We start from the raw sequence: 21,777 nt of genomic DNA, 5'->3' as shown, positions 1-21,777 counted from the left end.
AATTTGTGGCTTCTCTTCCAGGGCTGCTCCTGGTTAATTTGAATTGTAAGAATCTCTTTGGAAAGAGAAGCCCAATGGTAAAACACCTTTCTTTATACACACAATTTCTTTTTGATTTCAAGCACTTAAAAATCAGACTGTGTTGTGTCATTACTATATTCTAAGAGTCCTAACCCTGGTAAGACTCTGACTGGCTTCACACCACCTCCTCAGGTGTATTTGGGGTGGATGGGGGCAGGGAGAAGACTCAGGCAATTTCACAATGCCTCCTTCCACCCACTTGAAAATCCCTAATTGCTGTTAAGTCTTTAAGAGGAGGAAGCTCTCTTCCTTTCTTTTCCTGACTAATCAAGGGGGAGGAAGGTCAGATGGCTGCCTTTTCTCAGAGAATACATCTTAGAGATGTATGCTGCTTTTCAAAGTTTTTAGAGGTCTCTTTTAGTTAAAAAAATAAATAAAAACCCCTTCTCAGTTGACAGGGAAACCAAACTAAGAAAGTTTCAGGAAGCAAATTTCAGGAGACATTCACGATTCTGCTACTGGACTCTGCTTTTCTGTGTTGCCAAGACACAAGGAAAAGGCATGAAAAAGAAACAGCTAAAATTGGAAAGAGGAGCTGAGCTCTGGAAAGCATTCATGCACACCCTGTAGGGTTGTGAGCTTTTTCAAGATTTTGAAATACTGCTTGAAATTCTATCACCAAGTCAGTGGTAGCCTAGTAATGAGACTAAGGCTGACAAATCCCTACCTAACTTGTGACGCATCAAATGCTGGTGAACAAGTTTTGTTTTGTTTTTTCACAAATTTTATTTATTTATTTTTTCACAAATTTTATTTTTTATTTATTTTTTTTCAATTTATTTATTTATGATAGTCACGGGGGGAGGGGGGGCAGAGACACAGGCAGAGGGAGAAGCAGGCTCCATGCACCGGGAGCCCGACGTGGGATTCGATCCCAGGTCTCCAGGATCGCGCCCTGGGCCAAAGGCAGGCGCCAAACCGCTGCGCCACCCAGGGATCCCTGTTTTGTTTTTTAAACACACGAGAGTTCTGATGACAAAGTGGTCAGGCCCTTGCCTACATTTGTCCACGTACACATGGTGTCTAACAAGCTAGATGCTATCCTCTGGTACATAAATGCTTTTGAGTTCTGAAGGCTTGGAAAAGGCATTTAGGTAACAGGACATACAAGTTCAGCCTTGGCTACGATAATAACTACTTTTCTGACTTTGAACAAATCACTTAACTTTTCAGTCTCAATTTCCTGACTCAAAAAAAAAAAAGGACCCGAATTCCAAGGGACCTTCCTGCCCTGAATTCTGCAAGTCTTCCGACTAAGGACAGTGCTGTTTTATGTACATCTGGACCTTCACATGTATAAAATTCAGCACCAGACCCCATCTCTGTTGGGTCTCAGGACACCTCAGGTCACCTCAAGGTGGCCCAGGGCTAATCAAAGAATGGCCCAAGAGCCACTCCAGTGGCTGCAGTTCCCATGTGAAAACAAGGGACGGCAAAGCTGCCAGAGCAGCTGTGCCCAGTATAATATCTGTACTAGACAGATGTCCCTAGATACAGTGTGTGTTCCGTGACTTTCTAAACAGAAACATTTCAAGCAGACAGTGATGGAGAGGGGAAGACCACTGGAAAGTTAACAGTATATGCATTTATGAAATAAAATTCCTCACCTCAGGATGTATCAGGAAGAAAAGATTCTCAGAACCTTTAATCAAGGTTAATAAAGTTTGAAGAGAAAAAAAAATATAGCCCCAAATCCCCGAGTGCTGGCATTTTATCTTTTTGTTTGCTTAGTGGTGGTGAGGCACCAGTAAGGAGGGTTTTGAAATATTAGTGTTCACTGAGCACTACATGTATGCCCTCTGAATACCAACAAAGGGCAAGGGCCTGCACATGACACCGTGGATGCAGAAGCCACCGTCCCAGCCTCCGTGGAGGTCCTAACAGCTCACCAAGTCTTCACAACTGACAAGGAAGCAGGCTTGGCCAAGTTCAGTCATATGTCCAAGGTCACCACAGCTGCAGCACTGAGGGCCAGGCTTTGAATCAAGGCCTGCACATCACCACCATGCTGCACACTGCTCAGCCCTGAAAAACTGGAAGGAGATTCAGGAAGTTTTTGCTAAAAATGCTCTTTCCATTCTTCTGTTTAGTTTTTTTGGGGGGAACATCTTTTTAAAGTTACGACCGTTTTTGCCTAAAGGGAGTAATTTCTTAGTATCTATTTTCTAGGAATATATCAATTACTCTTAAGTACAAACACATTAATAGAAAACAAATATGTGAACACAGTTTGAATATAAGCAAAGACATAAACTGCACTCAATAACAATACCTTCAGGCTTAAAAGAAAAAACCAAATGTTAAATTTACTTCAAAGTAGCCTGTATCCAACTCAACTTTGAGAATTCAATTTCCTAGATAGTTCCAGGCCAGTGATTCTTTCTGTATACTACAGTGCTTTCCTTGAAAGACATCTTATCTGTGAGATTATATGCCCACAGTACATCTTCTGTGACTCTATGACCTGGCCCAGACTCTCATTCCAATCGCCCTCTCTTCACTCAGCCATCCTGTGCTTCTTGCAATTTCCATCTGCTAGTTTCATGCTTCCATACCTTTGCTCACTTGATCATGTTTCCAAGTCTTAATTCTAAATGTCATTTCCTTTATGGTGCCCTTCTTTGTTTTTCTACACCCAGTAAAAATGAATTCTTCTGTTCTTTGTGCCCCACTATTGCCTAAAGAGACCGCCATCATAGCATCTGTAACATTTTATTGCTAATTTGACTCTACCTCACCCAGACCCTAAGCCCCTAGAGGGTAGAACTGAGTTTTGGTTTTTTTCCCTTCTGTATCATTCAGTGCACAGCACAGAGTAGATTCTTAATATTTTTTTTCAATTAGTGTATATGTTTGTGAATTATATTACCATTCCCAAACTACTTTGGGAAACTACTATACTTACTGTTATAAGCTGATTAATATAGACCAATCTTTCTCAAAGTTCTCATACTACCTGCATCTGAATTAGCAAGATAATTGTTTAAAAAGGCAGATTCTTTTGCCTCATCCCAAGTATGCTGAGTCAGACTGTCTGGGAGTCTGGGTGCAGGACAGTGAGGGGTTACTGTAGGCACCGGCAATGCAGGACTGGGTTTCTTACCCTATGTCTCTAAGCAGCTGTGAAACATGGAACATTCTTGGTCAGGTGGCATGGTAACATGGAAGAAGTGCTGCTTTGGGATCAAGACCATCAAGAGTGCCAGCTATATGAGCTAGGCAGTTTAAGTTCTTACCTGTTTTTGTCGGGATAACGGGATAACGAAACAAGCTTGCAATGACTCTGTGAAGCTCCATGGCTGCGGCACAGGGCAGGCTCTAGACTAGACGCTGGCTCCCTCCCTGTCTCTTCTCCTCCTACTCTTCCCCCAGATTCCTTTCCTTTGCCGAATGTTTATTTGCTTAACTACCACAGAAGGAAGGTGCTATGTTATTAGAGCTTCAGAGTCTGTTAGAGGAAGAAGAACTTCAGAGTGTAAGCTAAAAATACCAGGGGGAAAAATCCTTCATAAGGTGTATACACAGCAGAACAACAATTAGAGGCCGATTTTAGCTTTAGATTCCAAAACTGGAATTCCTGCTCAATTTCTTGCTAGCCAATTATCAGAACCTCACTTTCTTAGAAGTAAAATGGGAATAACAGTACTTCTCTCAGATTTTTTAATTTAACCCTTACATAGTGCTTACACAGGACAAGTGCTGTACAAATAACTCCTTTCGTTCTCTTAACTCTGACCCAGGCACTGTCATTACCTCCACTTTATAAAAATGGACACTGGGGTACAGAAATTAACTTGCCTATGACAATATAACCAGTAACCAGTGGAGACAAGATTCAAACGTGGCTCCAGAATCTAGGCTCCTAACCACTGAGTGAAGGTGTCCTCCTATGTCACACAGGTCAGTTCACGGGTCACAAAGGCACTCAGTGAGGGGCAGTTACTGTTCCACAAGCAGTGGCTGGCTAGCAGGCCTTGTGTGCTTAATCATCTATTAGACACTGCTGATATGTAAATGACCATCCCCAGGGGTCAAACCAGGCAGTGTGGCTTAATTTGTAATTGCAGCTGAATGTAATTAGTTCTCATTCAGAGTTCAAATTTGATTCTATTAAATATATTCCATGAAACAGATACTTGTTATCTAATGATGAAGATTACTGACCAATGGGAAATAAACACACAGAAAGCCTCCAGAGACACCTGAAGCACACGGGCCCCACTCTGACTTCCAGCCACCGGTATATATTTCAGATCACAGGCTCTGCTACTAAAAATGTAGTGCCTTTCTCCTTCACTAAAGAGAGAAAACTGATGGGGGCGGGGGGTGGGTGGGGGAGGGAGGAGCTACTTCTCTGGGAAAGCAGCACAGTGTGGTGGTGAGCACCATAGATTCTGGAGTGACTTCAATCTGAGCCCCAGCTGGCCCGTTACAGTAGTGTGACAACTAGTTTAAGTGCATCTCTGAGGCCCGTTGGTACCTCTACCTCTTACAGTTGTGGTCAGTGTTAAATGAGAATACATGGGATGTGACAAGCACAGTGCCTGGCACACAGCAAGCATAAAAAGTAACTGTTTTAATTTTCATGTTACTCTTATTATTATTGTAACTATTGTCATTAGTTTTCCAATGATTTGTTTAGTGAAAGTTTACTTACATTATGAATTTCATTTTTTAGTCTGCAGATGTACACAGAAGTTGTGTTCCTTATTTTAGTCATGTTACATTTCAAGAATGCATATAGAGCCTTTTCACAGGCATTATTTAATTCAATCCTTGCCATAACCCTGGAGAGTAACTCTATCTCATAGGTTAGCAGGCACAAATTCAAAAAGGACAAGTAGCTGGCCCAAGGTTGAGGATACCAAGTGCCCAAATTTTAGTCCAGGCCTTCAGATCCGAGACTCCTCCCAACTTATTTTAACCTTACAACTAAAGAGAAATAAGCAAGTGCTTTAAATAGCCTTATTTGTTCTGAATATCCTAAAGAACTCCACTCCACATTTACCAGTCAGCAGCTGGCATTGTACCGTGAATAAGAGCTCTCTCCTTTCCCTCCATTAATTTATCATAGGATTCCTGTTTCTAGCCCTAAACAGTTGATAATTATTTTCTGTCCATAATTATTTTGTTGATCAAATTGTCTCTGATTAAGCTATGGGCAGCCCCCTGCAGGCTGATCCCTATGTCCTTCTGACATGCTCCCATCAATTTTCTTTTCTCTACATAGCTCATTTTAAAACTAGCTCTTCCTTTTCCTATTTAAAAGTTGTAGGTTATATTGTTTCAAAAGCATTTACCCCAAACTGTTTCCTACCTTGGCCATTATACTTAAATATCTGCCTGGCACACCACTATACCCTAGATAAACAGTTTAGACACTCAAGAAAGGATACAGCCACAGAAAAAATACTGCTACATCTGCTAAAGAGCTAGCTAGACATAACTGTAAGGGAAATGATAGGGAAACATGAAGGAAAAAATATCCAAGGCAAATCCACTCTGTTGTCTTACATATGTTTTCCTTTACTTTACAAAAAGCTGCCCAAAACCACTTATAGAAACCAGTTAGACATAACTGAAGATCCCAGACAGGCAAGCAGGTAGGTGGTCAAGGGAAGGTGATATGCGACTCCTCATGTGAGAGGGTTAAGACCTAAGAACAGCAGCCTGTCTTGGGGAGCAGTGTTAGAACTGAGGCAGTGGTGTAGAATGAAAACCTCATCTTCCATCATAAGGTCGGCTAAGATTCCAGAGCATAAAACTGATGATACAAAGAACTGGAGGAAAATCTGCCAAACAGTCCTTTGTTGCCCTCAATCTTTTTATTTAAACATGGCCCTTGTTTCTAGACTCTAGACCTGTTTTCAGGAAAACTGCAGTTACTTCCGTTATATAACCCCTGTCACTCACAGCAGTTTTATGAAGAGTGGACCCACAACAGAGTATTACAGGCTTTGGTGCTAAGGTCATAGGAATGGAGAAATCCTGTGGAGGGCACTGACAATTAGGAAAGTAAAAGAGTGAGCGGCAAGTGAAGTGTTTATCTGCCCACCTCCCACACATGGGGAAGCACTGCTGTTGACACAGAGGGAGCCCAGGCCAGACTAAACTCAGGGGAAACAAAAGTATGCAGCCTTTCAAACCGGTCCTAACACCAATATCTAAAAACTACACTAATTCCCAGCCAAGCTGGCAAATTAACAAAACTGGTTGTTTTTTTGCTTTTTTTTTAGCTTTCCTATTCTTCAGGTCCTCTGAGATGTTTAACATAGGGCTCGTGGCCCCTTACGGCTGCCCAAAGTCCCCCAGCTCTCTTTAAAATAAACATCCTCTCTTTCCTTCCCTATCTCTTCCCCAAAGAAATATTTTTCCAAATATCAGGACCAAGGTCTGATGATTTGGCTAATTCAAGACTATCAGGCAGGGTGCTGAGTTTTTCAGAACACTTGCATTTTGAAGTAGAAAAAGACAAAGGAACGGGACACACATTTTGTGGAAAAGAAATCTCCAGTCTTCTTTGAGCCTTTTGTTACCTAGTACCAAGGAGGCTGGAAGTTAACATTGAGATACTCAACCTAAGAGCATTCTATCCAACCTTCCCTTCTGTTTCTCCCACTTTTGCAAGTATCCATCAAGAGCACAGGACACTCCCATATGGGGCAAATAAGCTATCACTTCCCTACTCCAACCACATAAAACATCCCAAACCTACAAAAAAAAAAAAAATCACTATTTGTGGATGTTCCACATGTAGGGACAGTAAGTCAAAAAGCCAACTCACAAGCCTCATTATTTTACCCAGTTAGTCTTGGAAGATAAGCTTTCCCTTTTAATTTAAATTATTTTCACACAATTGCAATCATTATATACATTACTTCTTTCATTTATTATGATGAACTTTTTATGATTTTTGAAATTGTTTTTATAAGCCATATTTTTTTTAAGCCATAGTTTTTTGTGTTTTGTTTTTAACAACTGCTAGCTGGTGAGTGTTCCTTCGGCCCTAATACACTACCAGTGGTGGATGGAAGAATGTTGAATTTTGAATGAATCAGAAAGATGTGAAAATACCTTCTCCTACCCACCTAATGTTGCAGAGGTAGAAAAAGAATGAAATATAAGATAATAGGAAAGCAAAAAGATGACAAAGATACCTTGTATAATCTGTATATTCTTAATATTTCAAATTGGAGTATATCTGCCAACAGAAAAATTCCATACAGAAATAAATCACATAATTGTCCAGATATCTGGACCTCAATATATGTACTTATGCAATCTTTGTAAAAGTAACATATAGTAACTTTTGTAACTTTTCATATGTTCATCAATTAATACATCAACACAAAACCAATGCCCCAAATAAAGCACTAAAAACAGTTGCTCAGGAAAAAAAATAATCAGAATAAACTTCAGATTTTGCCTTTAAGAATGTGCAATCTGCTAAAAGACTTGAGTATAAAAATCCTACTGATGATTATATTCCTTCATCTGTTTCTAGTAATATGGTAGATGATAATGATGAAATTGTCAAACACAAGCCAAAGGCCAATGATAATGGCATGGAGAAAATCCACTACCTAAACTCCATGTCCATTTGGTTGTGTGTAGAGCTTTTATAGAAGCAGGATCAGTGATCAAACAGAATGGAGCTCTGAGAGGATTGAAGAGCAACTACAAAGGCAGGGACATTCTTGCCCCTGGGTATCCCAACTGCAGTCAGCCTCTGCAGAGGGTCTCAAGGTCTCTTCCAACTACCCACCCTTCACAGGTACAAATTCCTTGAAACACTTCTTAACAGCTTTCAAAACATTCTTCCTTCATCTAAATATTGTACACATTTCTCTTCCACACTGGAAGTATTAGAGAACCACCCAGACTCTGATAGGAACATACTGTAACTACATACAGGTATGTATCTATCATAGTAATAACCCTTATGGAATGCATTATGTGCTAATTTTCCTCATAGTTTTGACCTTCCATTTTAATTTGTTTTCCCTGTTCTACTTTATTAGTAATACTTTCTACTTTCCCATAGATCTCCTTATAAATGGATTTAAAGTCCGTGTACAATGAAATATACATAAACCTACAAATCTGCACCACCACACAGACTGGAACACAATTCCAGATGTGTTAGAGTTGAATGAGTTTTTTTTTTCTTTTTTTTTTAAAAGATTTTATTTATTTATTTATTCATGAGAGAGACACAGAGAGAGAGAGAGAGAGAGAGAGAGAGAGGCAAAGACACAGGCAGAGGGAGAAGCAGGCTCCGGGCAGGTAGCCTGACGCGGGACTTGATCCCGGGTCCCCAGGATCAGGCCCTGGACTGAAGGTGGCACTAAACCGCTGAGTCACCCGGGCTGCCCAAGTGAGCTTTTCTGTAGCCACTCTCAAGGCTTTGAGAGTTAGCTGCAACCCCTGTCCGGATTTCTACTATTTGACTTAGCAACCTTGTGCTATAATTGTATATTAACCCTTCTTGGGTGGACATAGTTCCTGAGGAGTTGTATATGTGCCATAAATGTTTAAATAGAAATTTAGATATAATTATAAGGTGTGATGGTTAATTTTATGTGTCAACTTTCCTGGGTTCCAGAATGCCCAGATAGCTGGTAAAACATTTTTTCTTCTGGCTGTGTCTGTTGAGGGTGTCCCCAGAGGAGATTAGCATTTCAATCAGTAGATGGAGTAAAGATGATTGCTCTCACTAATGCAAAGTGGGCATCATCCAATCTGTTCAGTGCCTGAAAAACACAGAGGCAGGGGAGGGGCAAACGTGCACCCACCCCCACCCCTGTTGATCTGGTACAACCATCTTTGCCCTCAGAGGTGGGTGCTCTCAGTTCTCAGGCCTTTGGCCTAGGACTGGGACTTATACCACGAGCTTCCTGGTTCTCCAGACTGTAGACAACAGATCACAGGGATTTCTGGCCTCTATATTTGTGTGAGTCAATTCTTATAATAAATCTCTTCATATATATATGTCTCTATATATCCTATTGGTTGTTTCTCTAGAGAACCCTAATACACAAGTCATAATGCTTTAACTTTTATAGTTAATATTGTTGGCTAATTAATCCCAAATCTTCAGAACACTCACAATGATTATATCTTGATATCTGGCTTACAATTTCCATTATCAGAATCTTATTAATCATCACTCAGATAAACTTAAGAAAAAGCCAATACTTCCCCTCCACTCCCATCCTCCAAATGAATATACTAACACAAACCTAAGAAAAATAAAAACCAACAACTTTACTTGGATGTAAATTTCTGTTATCACTGCTCAAGTGAAAACAGATTCGCAATATGAAGACTTTTTTTTAAAACACTTTCATTTTGGTTTTTAAAAATATTAATCTTAAGTGTGCCTGGCTGGCTCAGTCAGTTTAGCATCTGCCTTTGGCTCAAGTCATGATCCCAGGATCCTTGGGATCAAGCCCCTCCCTGCTCAGTGGGGAGCCTGCTTTTCCCTTTCCTGTTCTTTTTGTTTGTGCTGTCAGAAAATAAATAAAATATTTTAAAATGAAATAACAAAATATTAATTTTATTAAATCTCAATCCCTAAGTATATATCTTTTTAATAACCTGTGTGGGAAATAACAAGTGCGCACAGAGCATCTCTGCTGTATTTACCAAAGTATGATGGTTTTGAGGAAAACCACTAGCGTGATTGAGTCATGAGCTGAACTAAGGGCTTTTGCACAGATCACGGTTTTTAAAATTGAGGTAACTATAGATTCATTCACATGTAGTTGTAAGAAATAATACAGAGAAATCCTGTCAGTCCTTTACCCAATTTTCTCCAATGGTGACATCCTACAAAACTAGAGAACATTACAATCAGAATATCAGCATTGATACAGTCAAGACACAGAAAATTTCCATCAACCCAAGGATCCACTCATGTTTTTGCGCTTTTATAGTGACACCCACTCCCCTTCTGTCCATCTCCTTCTCAGCTCTTTGCAAGCACTAAATTCGTTCTCCATTTCTAGAATTTTAAGACTTTCTAAGGTAAAATTTTCCAAGGCAGGAATTACATGGTGACTAAGGTAGCCAAAGAGTCAAAACTCGCATTCAGCCAACAGGTGAAGAGTATTTTAGATGTATCTGAATTTTAACAGCTGGGAGCCATTACGCTGAAAATAAAAGCACCCAAAGCGAGCTCCAGAGTGTTAGTTTAAAGATTAAAATTAAAATCTCAGAATTTCAAGCTCCAGTTTAGTATGGTCTTTCAAGTTGATTAAAATAGAGAAGACAGTTTCCAAAAGCCATGTGAAAAACATAAAAAATAAATAAGGCAAAATGACAGGAAGTCTCCATAAAGGCATGTTAGTATCAACAGCTAGCAACTGAATGGTCTTCTTAACACCACAGTTAGATGACTGACTTTACCACTATCAGCATTTACTTTGGTAAAGAAAAAGAAAACCTATATTTAACTCAACCACTAATAAGCAGCCTTGATTCTAAAGGCTACCAAAAGTCCAAGTAAACAGTCACCTGTTACATCATCAACAGGGTCACAGTGAGAAGCTTGCACGAACTTTCTTTCCTGTAACTGTCACATTCGTAGAAAAGAAATCCTTAACGTTTACTTTCCCAAAGATACATTTTCAGTAATGGTCAAGGTAGTACCTTTCACCAAAAGGAAGGTTGTTCCCCTTTCACCCTCTTTACCACATAGTTACCATCATATTCACTATGATGAATACAAGTTGCTGCAACGTAACTTCCAGTCCCTCCCACTACAATTTTTAGAACTTTTTATTTTTAACAAAATAAATGACATAGGTTAAAGGAAAAACCCACAATTCCTTAAATCCATAAAAGTACTTTTGGTTGAACAGTATCACGTAGCCAAAAGAACAATTATAAAATCTGCATTGGGCCAAATAACAAAGCATTCCTTTCTCTCTGACTCTTCCACCCCCTTAAAGACACCATATGTTATTTTATCAGAGTGCCGACCTTAATGAATATCAGAAAGAAGGAAAATTCTGGAAAGAGCAGGTCAATTTTTATACCTGTAATAAAACATGCAAAGTTTAAAAATGCTGAATGCCTTTCAAAGACAAAACCTTTTAGCATCTCTTTTCAATAAGAGACAACTTCATATAACCAATTGGACTTTATGACTTGCCTGGATACCTTAAACCAGCAGTTCTCAAACTGTAGCCTGTGTCAGAATCACCCAAAGAGCTTGTCAAAACACTGATTGCTGGCTCAATCCCCAGAGTTCAATCCAATAGGTCTGTGGAAAGGTCTAAAATTTTGCACTCCTCAAAAGATGATCCCAGGTGATGCTGATGCTGCTGGTCTGAGGAGCATACACTTTGAAAACCACTACTCTAAACCTACAGACACCCAATTTTTGTTGAATTTTTCTCTAGAGCTCTCAACAGGGATTTCTGCACAAAACACCAAGTTTGGGAGACCTAACTATCTTATGCTTAAACTGCTCAATTGCTCTTTGAGGTAATTTATGTAGTTCAAACTAATTCAGTGTTGAGCTGTTTATCTGCAGCTTAGAATTCCAGACCCCTTTTACCCTAGTTCACAGAAACGATAACCAGGTGTGCTCCAAAATGCCTACTGAACTCTGGGAGAGTAAGGGGATTAGGCTCCCTTGTACTTCTGGTAAGACTTCTTCCCAAAAGGTGCAGGGGCAGCTTCATAGTGATCTCTGGGAAAAGTCCATCTGTTCTTATCCCCACATCAGCCATTTTACAATATGAAGAAGAACTTTAAGTAAAATCCTGGTATGTTCAAATACAACAGACCTTGGCCTAAGCCTCAAAGTTTTCTAGAACTGTTCTATGCTTCCTGACAAGATTCTTGGCTAACAGGCGGGATGAAATGACATTTGTGCAGTCACAAATGTCTTATTTTAGCTGGTTTTCTACCACACCCCTATCAAACCTTTTACATATAAGTTATTAAGAATAACACAATCATCTCATTTTTTAACTAAAAACCTTTAACGTGTGTCAGAGATGTTACTAGTAATGTTAGGTGTTATTTCACCATTAGCAGTAAAATAAATGAATAAACGAAATAAACAAAGGAAGATGGTGTTTAAAAGGTACAGGCAAGCTGAAAATTCATCTCCAAAAAAATGTCCATACAGAGAAATTAAAACCAGTATTTTCATTTAACAGCAAAAATTGATTGAACCATGCTAGTTGCTAAAGTAAAAATGCTAATAATATATATGGTCCCTGCCCTCATGGAGCTTTACTTACTATTTTGCAAAAAAGACTAACAGAAAGATAACTGTAAATGTAGAGAACATTACGAAGAAATTCAGATACGGAAAGGATGTATAAAGAGGGGGTCCTCAGCAAAGCTGACCCCCACCAAGCTTAGAGCTAAAGGATAAATAAGAGTGAGCTAGGCAAAGTGAGAGGGAATGAATTAGAGATGGAGGACAAGAACACAGTGTTCCCACACAACTCAAACACATGAAACATGGAAAAGTGGGAAAAGCAGCTGGAAAGGTAGGCAGGACCAGAACCTGCAGAGCCCTGCGTACAAGCAATAGGAAGCATGAAAATAACATGATCATAACATGCATCTTAAAAAAAACTCTCTCTATAGTGCAGATATTGGCCTGATGGGTGTGACAGATTAGGGACACAAGACGCAATACTGCAAGGATGGAGTGGAGTGGCAGGAGGGTACACGGAGGAAATATAAGGAGTCTTAGTTGTCTGACACACAGGTCACTTAACTCATAGGGACCTCAGTTTCATCGCTAATGAAGTAGGATTAGAATCTTCCCTGTGTATCTCTCTTAAGGTTACTATGCTGATCAAAAAAAAAAAAAAAATCACACACCTAAATAATCTTGTTTGTATATATTACTTATACAGTACTTTTTTTCTTCTCCAAAACTCTTAACTCCATCTCAACTTCTGGCTAAAAGACCATGTATCTCTGCATTGAGTTTTTGCTTTTTAATTTATATCACAGCACGTATAACAGGCAGAAAAGAATATGTGTATTAGAATAAAGAGAATTCAGCAAAGTTGCTGGAAAAAAGCAAATGCAGTCCTAGCCAAGATCAACTCTAACAAAATGTTACTTTTACAATAAAAACCAACCTACTATCTAGACATAAATCTATAAAAAGGCCTACAAGAACTTTATGAAGGACACTTAAAGAAAAAGACCTAAATAAATTTAGAAAAATCATAATTAAGTCAATCCTTCCCACATGAAACCAATGAAATTCCAAAAAAAATTTCCAGAGGATTTTTCATAAAATTTGATAATGTAATCCTAATGAATATAATATGGAAATCACACAAAAACATAATGTTGAATGAATAGAACTTGTGGAAGGCACTATGACTGATGCCCTGGGTTGCCAGCCCAAGCCCTGACTGTAAAGGCCAAGAGTAAAACTGAGCCATTCCCAACCTCCTAGGTCAGCATTCTGGGCTCTGTGTCCTCCCTGCAAGAGGAAAGATGGGTTTTGTGAGCACAGAGCTGTGTAGATCAGAATGAGTGAAGGCAGTCAGGTGGGTTTCACTGCTGCCTTTTCTTCCCTCTGAATGTGAGAACACCGAACCCTGCCACTCCTCCTGGCTCTCTGCCCTGGAAATGGGCTAATAAATCCTTTTCCCTCTTGAAAAAACAAAAACAAAAACAAAAACAAAAAACAAACAAAAAAACTTGTGGAAGGCTGTTCCAGTATCATTAATAATATATCTAAACATATAATATTACATGTTGTCATGGATTCATACAAGCAAGTATGTATGTATACGTATGTAACAACAGTATTAAAAACATGCATGGGAATGACAACTCTAACCAAAAAATTCAGAATAGTTACTGAAAGGGAAAAAACGAGCAGAGAGGCCTAGAGTTTCAGTTTTATTTGTAATCTTTTATTTCTTAAACTGAGTGCATGCAAAGATGTTTATTATATTATTCCCTAGTCTTTAAACTTTTTGTAGGTCTTAAATATTTCATTAAAAAATACCCAAAACAGAATGCCTTTTATTTGAGAACCACATTAGCACATGATCTAGCATAGTAGTTCCTAACATCAGTTCAACAGCTACTCAACACCATATGAAGTATTTGTTAGAAACATGGGCTATCAGACTATGCCCGAATTAGAATTTCTGGGAGGGGAGCCATGTGATTCTAATGCACAGCCTCATTTGGGAACCCCTGTTAACCATAAGCTATTAATAACTAATCCATCAACAAAATGGGTTCCAACATGACAAGAGATATATTTAAGTGCTTAAGATTGCCTAATTACTTTCCAATTGATCCAACTGTCTAGAATGTGGATTCTAATCTGAGGAAGCAGAACCATAAACATTTTAAGGTACATCCTTTACTATGCCCCCCCCCAACAAAAAGGTTATAGTTATAAAACACTATGAATATCCTATAAAGTAATAGTATCTGATGATTCCACAGCAAAACATAATTCCTTCATACCCTTTGCGACAAAATTCTACCAGAGATGATAAAAGATGCTCTCCTTAAAAATAAAGTGGTACACGACATCAGCAACTGCAAAAATGTATCTTCCTCAAGTAATGTAGACCCCATGTTTCTTTCCTTTCTGAATTTCTTCCCTTGCAATAAAATCACAGCTAAGATTATCTAGAGAAATTCACAGAACCAATGAGAAACATAAAAAATAAACTTAGAAAATGACTGATTGATTGATAGAGGTGTTAGTGCTGCTATAACAATTTGCCCTGTTCCTGAGAAAATTAACTAGAGAGGACTAAGTTCTTAGAATGTACGAAGCCCTTAAGGGCTGACATATTTTCCCTTAATATTTAAAAATCACAACTGAAAACACGAAAAGGGATTATTTTCCTATTTTAAACAATATGAATCAGCTAAATGTATCAATATAAAAGGATTCACTTACCAGGGCTTTCTACGCGCTTATAGTGGTAGGGATTGATGCATACCTCCTTCTGCTTGGAACCAAAAGGAAACTCACAGCATTCCAGTGGTTTTAGTTCATGGTGGCTCTGAAGATCGGGCCAGCGCCACACACGGCAATAAATGACATGAGGCAGTCCCTTCCGGTGGGAAACTTGCAGCCTGCCATCCAGGGAGCGGGGAATGGTGACACAGTTACTTGGTTGCCCTGGGCAGCTCAAGGCTTTTTCCAGTTCCTCCATGGCACCCTTCTTTTTCTTCAGTTTTTTCACCAAAGCATCAACAGCTTTCTCTGCCCATTTTTCTTCTTCATCACCCTGTTTCCACCCAAGGAGTCTCTTCACAGCAGGACTTGTGAAGGAAAATAAACTTGTCACATTCATAATGACTGCACTAGTTATAGTCTCCTTGGGTAGGGCAAAATAAAGAAGTCTCCAAATGCAAAAGGACAAGGGAAGAGATTTCACTTTATTTACATAGGATTCTCTTTAGCTGCTCGGTTTTGAGGTTCCGAAAGGCAGAAATCACCATTCCTGGTGTTTTAAAAAATAATCCAAAGCCAGCACCTAGAAAGGAAAAAAGGAAAAAAAAATTTTTTTAAATAATCACTATCCCAAAACTACCATTCATTAAGCAACTGCTATTGTTGCTGTTTTAAGTAATTTTCTGTATTACGATATGCTACAGACTGAATTATGTCCCCCCTAAAATTCACGCTGAAGCATAATCCCCAATGTGACTGTATTTGCAGATGGAGCCTCAAAAGAAGTAGCTAAGGTTATCCGAGGTCACAAGATTGGGGCCATAATCTGGTAAGAGCAGTGGTGTGGTTAAGAGGAAGGGACCCCCTCCATGCACATGCAACGAGGAAAGGCTAGGTGAGAACACAGAGAGAAAGACAGCCGTCTACAAGCCTGGGACAGTGCTTCCCAGAAACCAAACGGGCTGGAACCTTGATCTTGGCCTTCTAGCCTCCAAAACTGTGAGAATAAATTCCTGTTGTTTTAAGCCACCCAGTCTGAGGTATTCTGTTGTGGTGGCCCAAGCACACTCACACACTCAGTATTTAGTTTTTCTTAAACAGTCTTTTCGGAGAGGTTATACAATTGTTGCCCTTCTACAGAAGAACTGAGACACTTTAAAAAAAGTAGTAAGTTACTGTTCTGAGATAGAAGCAGTAGACATCTTAGTGCACAGAAGCCCAAGTTCTTGACAGATATTGTAATGCTTTATATTTAGATTTATAGCCTCTAACAGGCTCTAAACATGTATTTCAAAAACACCTCAATCAACAAAAACTGAAAGCAACAGGAAGAAAAAATACAGTGGTCTTAACATCTGTTTTTGGTGTGTTCCTCAAGTATCTCTCTTATGCTAGAAGAAAAAGTAGTTATAGTTATACTATGTAAACATTACAATATTTTAGGATATTTATTCAGTCAACAAGCCTGTGCCTATGGGCTATAGGGCAAGTAAGGTAGGAAATTTATTTGGTTTTTACTGATATGAAAGGAATGAAGCACATGAACACATACTCTACCAAATTCCTTAGTCCAGCTGTCTCATTTAAACCTTCTAATTTCCTCCCCAGATGAAAACAGAAAAGGTAAGGAACCTTCAAGAGGATAACTTTACACCAAGTCCAGCTATGATACAGTAGAGCATGTAACACATCAACCTCCCAAAATCACTAATACAGCTAATAAAATATAAACAAACAAAAAAGTCCCACTTTAATTTTAAAGACATCAGAGAGCAGCCAAGGTCCTCAGGACTAGAGAGGCCAAGATGCTGTGAAGGGAAAAAGCAATGAAGTAAGCTGAACCTTTTTTCCTGCTCTTCTTCTCAAGGCACTTACCAATGCCTGTGCTATAAACAGCAAGAAAGCTGGGTAGCCAAGCTGAAGGAAACTCAAGAACAAAGCAGAGATTTCAGTGGCCTCACGTAGTGGAGGAGACAAAAAACAAAACAAAAAACTACAGTGGAGGGCATGCAGAGAAGGAGGTCCTGGTGAATATACTAGGCTTTCAGTTGAGACCCTCAAGAGATATATGCTCATGTAAGGGCAAAAATGAAATGGACCAGCTTTTATACTAAAACACAGTCTGAAATCTTTTTTTTTTTTTTTTAATCATCTCAATACTAGACTTGATCAAGGTGATGGGAGAAGAGGAGAAAAAACTGTTGCAGAGGCACTATTTGTAGATACTGGCCAAGGATTTTCCAAAACTGTCAACAGATATCTAGACAGAGATACATGAAACTCTACAAATCCCAAGATGGATAAATACAAAGAAATCCATATTTCTGATGTGTCATATTCAGTTGAATTGCTGAAAACCTGTGACAAAAATCTTTAAAAAGACATTACTCTCAAGTACAATAAGGCTGACAGCTGATATTCCAACAGAAACAATGGAAATAAGACAATTCTGAGTGTGACAAATGTAAACAAATAACTAGTAACTTAGTAATCTATAGTTACTGGAAAAATCATGCAAAGGTGATTGTAAAATAAATGTGTTTTCCAACATACAAAATCTGAGACAAATGACATCCAGGAGGAATTTGTGAGCCAGAAGGAAAAAGATCCCAGGAAGAAGCAAGGAATGGCAGGAACGAATGAAGAGCTCCAGAAGGGTAAACAAAGGTAAGTCTAAATGAATACTGACTTTACAAAACAAGAATAGGAATCTCTTATGGTATTTAAAAAATAGAACTAGGGCAGCCCGGGTGGCTCAGCGGTTTAGCGCCGCCTTCGGCCAAGGGCGTGATCCTAGAGACCCGGGATAGAGTCCCACATTGGGTTCCCTGCAGGGAGCCTGCTTCTCCCTCTGCCTGTGTCTCTGTCTCTCTCTCTCTCTGTGTCTCTCATAAATAAATAAAATCTTTTTTTTTAATAACTAAAATCTTAAAAAAAAAAAAAAACTAAAATGCATAACAAAAAAAAAAAAAAAGAAAAGAAAAGTAGAAAGGGGTAAATGAAATTAGTGTTCTAGGATCCTGTATTACCCAGGCTGTGATAAAGCACTGAATTATTATTGATACAGTCTTGTCATAATAAAAAACTACTGAGAGAGGAGCACCTGGGTGGCTCAGCTGGTTAAGTATCTGACTCTTGATTTTGGCTCAGGTCATGATCTCAGAGTAGTGAGATCAAGCTGCAGGTCAGGCTCTGTGGTCAGGCTCTGTGCTTAGTGAGGAGCATGCTTCTCGCTCTCTTCCTCTCCCTCTGCCCCTCTACCCACTTGCACGCATACACTCTCTCCACAATAAATAAATCCTTAAAAAAATAACAAAAATAGAGAAGTTAAAAAATATGGAATTATTTTTTTTAAAAAAATATGATTAATCCAAAGAATGTAAGAAGAGAGAGAGAAAAAAAAAAGAGCAAACAGGACAAATAGAAAATGGTAAGATTTAAAAAAGAAAAAAAAAGAAAATGGTAAGATTTAGATCTAATCCCAAAAGTATCATTAATTATTTAGATATAAACAGCTTAAATATGCAAGTAAAAGATGGATAGGGATGGATGGTGAGCACCATTTGACCATACTGTACTAACAAGAGACACATATTAAATACAAAGGACAGAAAAAGGTTGAAAGAAAAAGGATAGTAAAAGATAAACTACACATATTCTAACCAAAAAAGCTGCTGTAACTATCTAATCAGACAAAACAGACTTTAAAATAAGAAGCATCACCAGAGATTTAAAAAGGAGCATTTCATAATGTTAAAAGTTGATCTACCATGAATATAGCATAATCCCGAATTTTCACATAACAGTGTCAAAATATATAAAGCAGAAGCTGATAAGTAAAATAACAGACAAGCCCACAGTCTTAGTGGGAGATGAAAATAGTAACTGATAAAACAAGTCAACAAGAATCAATAGATATTTTTAAAAAACTTGATCCAGGGATCCCTGGGTGGCACAGCGGTTTGGCGCCTGCCTTTGGCCCAGGGCGCGATCCTGGAGACCCAGGATCGAATCCCATGTCGGGCTCCTGGTGCATGGAGCCTGCTTCTCCCTCTGCCTGTGTCTCTGCCTCTCTGTCTATCTCTGTGTGACTATCATGAATAAATAAATAAAATCTTTAAAAAAAATTTAAAAAAAAAAAAAAAAAAAAAAAACTTGATCCAATTCATGTACATAGATCACTACACTCAATGACTGTAAGAATACATAATACTTTCAAGTGCACATAGAATACTTACCCAAATTGACCATACAGAATACGTCCTTTGATCATAGTACAAGAAATCCACAACAAAAATATTGTTCTTAGAAATAAATGCACTTAAATAACTAATGGATCAAAGAAGAAACTACAGTGAAAATATTAAAAATATTTTTAACTTAATGATTACAAAAATACAACACATCAAAACTTGCAGGATGTGACTCAAGCCACACTTATAGGGAAATTTATACTCTTAAATGCACATATTAGAAAAGACAAAAAAACAATGAAAACTAATGTTCTATGTATCTACCACATACACACAAAAAAGAACATTAAACCCAAAGAAAGTAGAAAGAAATGAGAGCAAAAACGGGGGCAGGGGACAAGGGAGGAATTCTAACAGAAAATCTACAAAATCAAAGTTGCTGCTCTGAAAACACTAATAAAATTGGAAACTAGCAAGACTGGTCAATAAAGGAGTAGGCACAAATTACCAACAAGAGGAGTAAAAGGGGAAAATTATCACGGATCCTCAGAAGTTCAAAAGATAAGGATTACAAACAGGTGTTACAGCAAATGGTGCCCATCTGCAGCTACTCTGTGGTAGTTACATGTTGTATTCACTACTACAGGAAAGCGATTGAGGAATTCCATCTTATTTATCCCCTATCTTTAGAACCCAGCACTGTACCGGGCACACAGCAGACTCTCAAATGTTTAATGAATAATTTAGCTCCCTGAAGAAATCAGAAGACCAAATGTGGAACTTCAACTTTATTCAAGAAATATGAATAAATATTACTAAATATACGTATTATACAATGGGCTGTAAGGAGCCCATTGTCTCTTTTCTTTTTTTATTATTTTTATTTGTATTTATTTATTTTTAATAAATTAATTTTTTATTGGTGTTCAATTTACCAACATACAGAATAACACCCAGTGCTCATCCCCTCAAGTGCCCCCTCAGTGCCCGTCAACCATTCACCCCCACCCCCCCCCCCCTCCTCCCGTTCCACCACCCCTAGTTCCTTTCCCAGAGTTAGGAGTCTTTATGTTCTGTCTCCCTTTCTGATATTTCCCACACATTTCTTCTCCCTTCCCTTATATTCCCTTTCACTATTATTTATATTCCCCAAATGAATGAGAACATATAATGTTTGTCCTTCTCCGATTGACTTACTTCACTCAGCATAATACCCTCCAGTTCCATCCACGTTGAAGCAAATGGTGGGTATTTGTCGTTTCTCATTGTCTCTTTTCTTAAAGTAAAGAACTGTACCCAAATTTACTAGTCCTTTTGAAGCTGGCATTATTTTCTTTCAACAGAAAGGGAAAGAGAAAACAAAACCATGCCACTATCAAAAGTCACAACTGGTGAGAGTGTACCTACTAAAATAATCATTTACTTTTAGGTTAGCTTTGCAAAAGAACAGGACGACTTCTTTCTAGTCCTCTAGTAACAAATTACAAAGGGAATAGATTTCTTCTTATTCTATATGGCCCCTTCTATTCCAATAACTGCTTTTTTATATTTTAGCCAATGATTTTCAAATAGAAGGGAGTAGGTTTATAGAAAAAGTCACCTGGGGCTATTTCAAACTCTGTTAGTGATGGGCACATACAAGGCACGTATGTTGAGGCGGGCATGAGATTAAGAACCACCATTTCAGACCCTTGTTTCTACTATTCAAATTGACAATCATTCAACAAAGCTATACTGAGTGCCTGCTAAGTGTTTGGCACTGTCTAGACACAGAGGCCAGGGGTAAAAATGTCTACATCCTGAAGGGGCTCACAGGCTAGGAGAAGAGCCAGTGAGTAAACAACTAACACTCACAGGGGTAAGCTGGTGTCCCTGCTTGCTAACGATAAGGGATGGGGCTGAGACGTGTTAGGCCTTCTCCAGGGCCTCATTGCAAGGAGTGTGTGGCTGTACCAAGGTAGACCACGCGTGCAGGAATAGAAGGGGAGGTCCAGGTGCTGTGCATTTGCCCACCGTGAACTAACTATAGCACTGCATGATAAAAGCTCTAAAACAAGTATAAACAAGGGGATCCCTGGGTGGCGCAGCGGTTTGGCGCCTGCCTTTGGCCCAGGGCGCGATCCTGGAGACCCCGGATCGAATCCCACGTCAGGCTCCCGGTGCATGGAGCCTGCTTCTCCCTCTGCCTGTGTCTCTGCCTCTCTCTCTCTCTGTGACTATCATAAAAAAAAAAAAAAAAAAACAAAAAACAAGTATAAACAATATATAAAAGAAGAGGAGAACAATTACTTTCAGGGATTTCAGGAAGTTTTCCCAAAAAGGAAATATCAGACACGTCTTAAAAGCTGAGCAGAATTTTATGAAACGGAGCTAACATTTTGAACTATCACTACACAACAGATACTGTTCCTAGCGCTTTATATCTCCTAACTAGTTTAGCCTTCGCAACAAATTGAGTAAACAGTATCATTTCCCCCATTTTACAGGTAAGGAAAGTGAAATATGGAAAAGTTAAATAACCTGTCTAAAGTTTACACACACAACCGTATGCCAGACTCAGGGTTTGAATCCATGCTA

The 21,777-nt window shown here is 38.8% G+C and overlaps 1 protein-coding gene and 1 long non-coding RNA gene across 9 annotated transcripts in view; one reads left to right on the top strand and one right to left on the bottom strand.

The window, feature by feature from the left end:
* SMAD1 (SMAD family member 1) overlaps nt 1-21,777 on the bottom strand; it is a 78,257-nt gene that overhangs the window by 29,428 nt on the left and 27,052 nt on the right. For all 8 annotated transcript variants that reach the window (XM_072773458.1, XM_072773460.1, XM_072773457.1 and 5 more), the window contains one exon: nt 15,008-15,590. In XM_072773458.1, coding sequence (XP_072629559.1) covers nt 15,008-15,407 — 400 coding nt within the window. In that variant the 5' untranslated portion in view covers nt 15,408-15,590. The remainder of the gene's footprint in view (nt 1-15,007; nt 15,591-21,777) is intronic.
* Nucleotides 4,038-17,991, top strand: LOC140603027 (uncharacterized). Its single transcript, XR_012006055.1, has 2 exons — nt 4,038-4,321; nt 16,616-17,991. It is a non-coding gene; the product is annotated as an uncharacterized lncRNA (long non-coding RNA).

Source organism: Canis lupus, chromosome 13 (assembly GCF_048164855.1).
Source record: "Canis lupus baileyi chromosome 13, mCanLup2.hap1, whole genome shotgun sequence".
Taxonomy (NCBI): Eukaryota; Metazoa; Chordata; class Mammalia; order Carnivora; family Canidae; genus Canis; species Canis lupus.
Note: the sequence above shows the minus strand (reverse complement) of the source record. Positions and strands in the feature narration are given on the sequence as shown.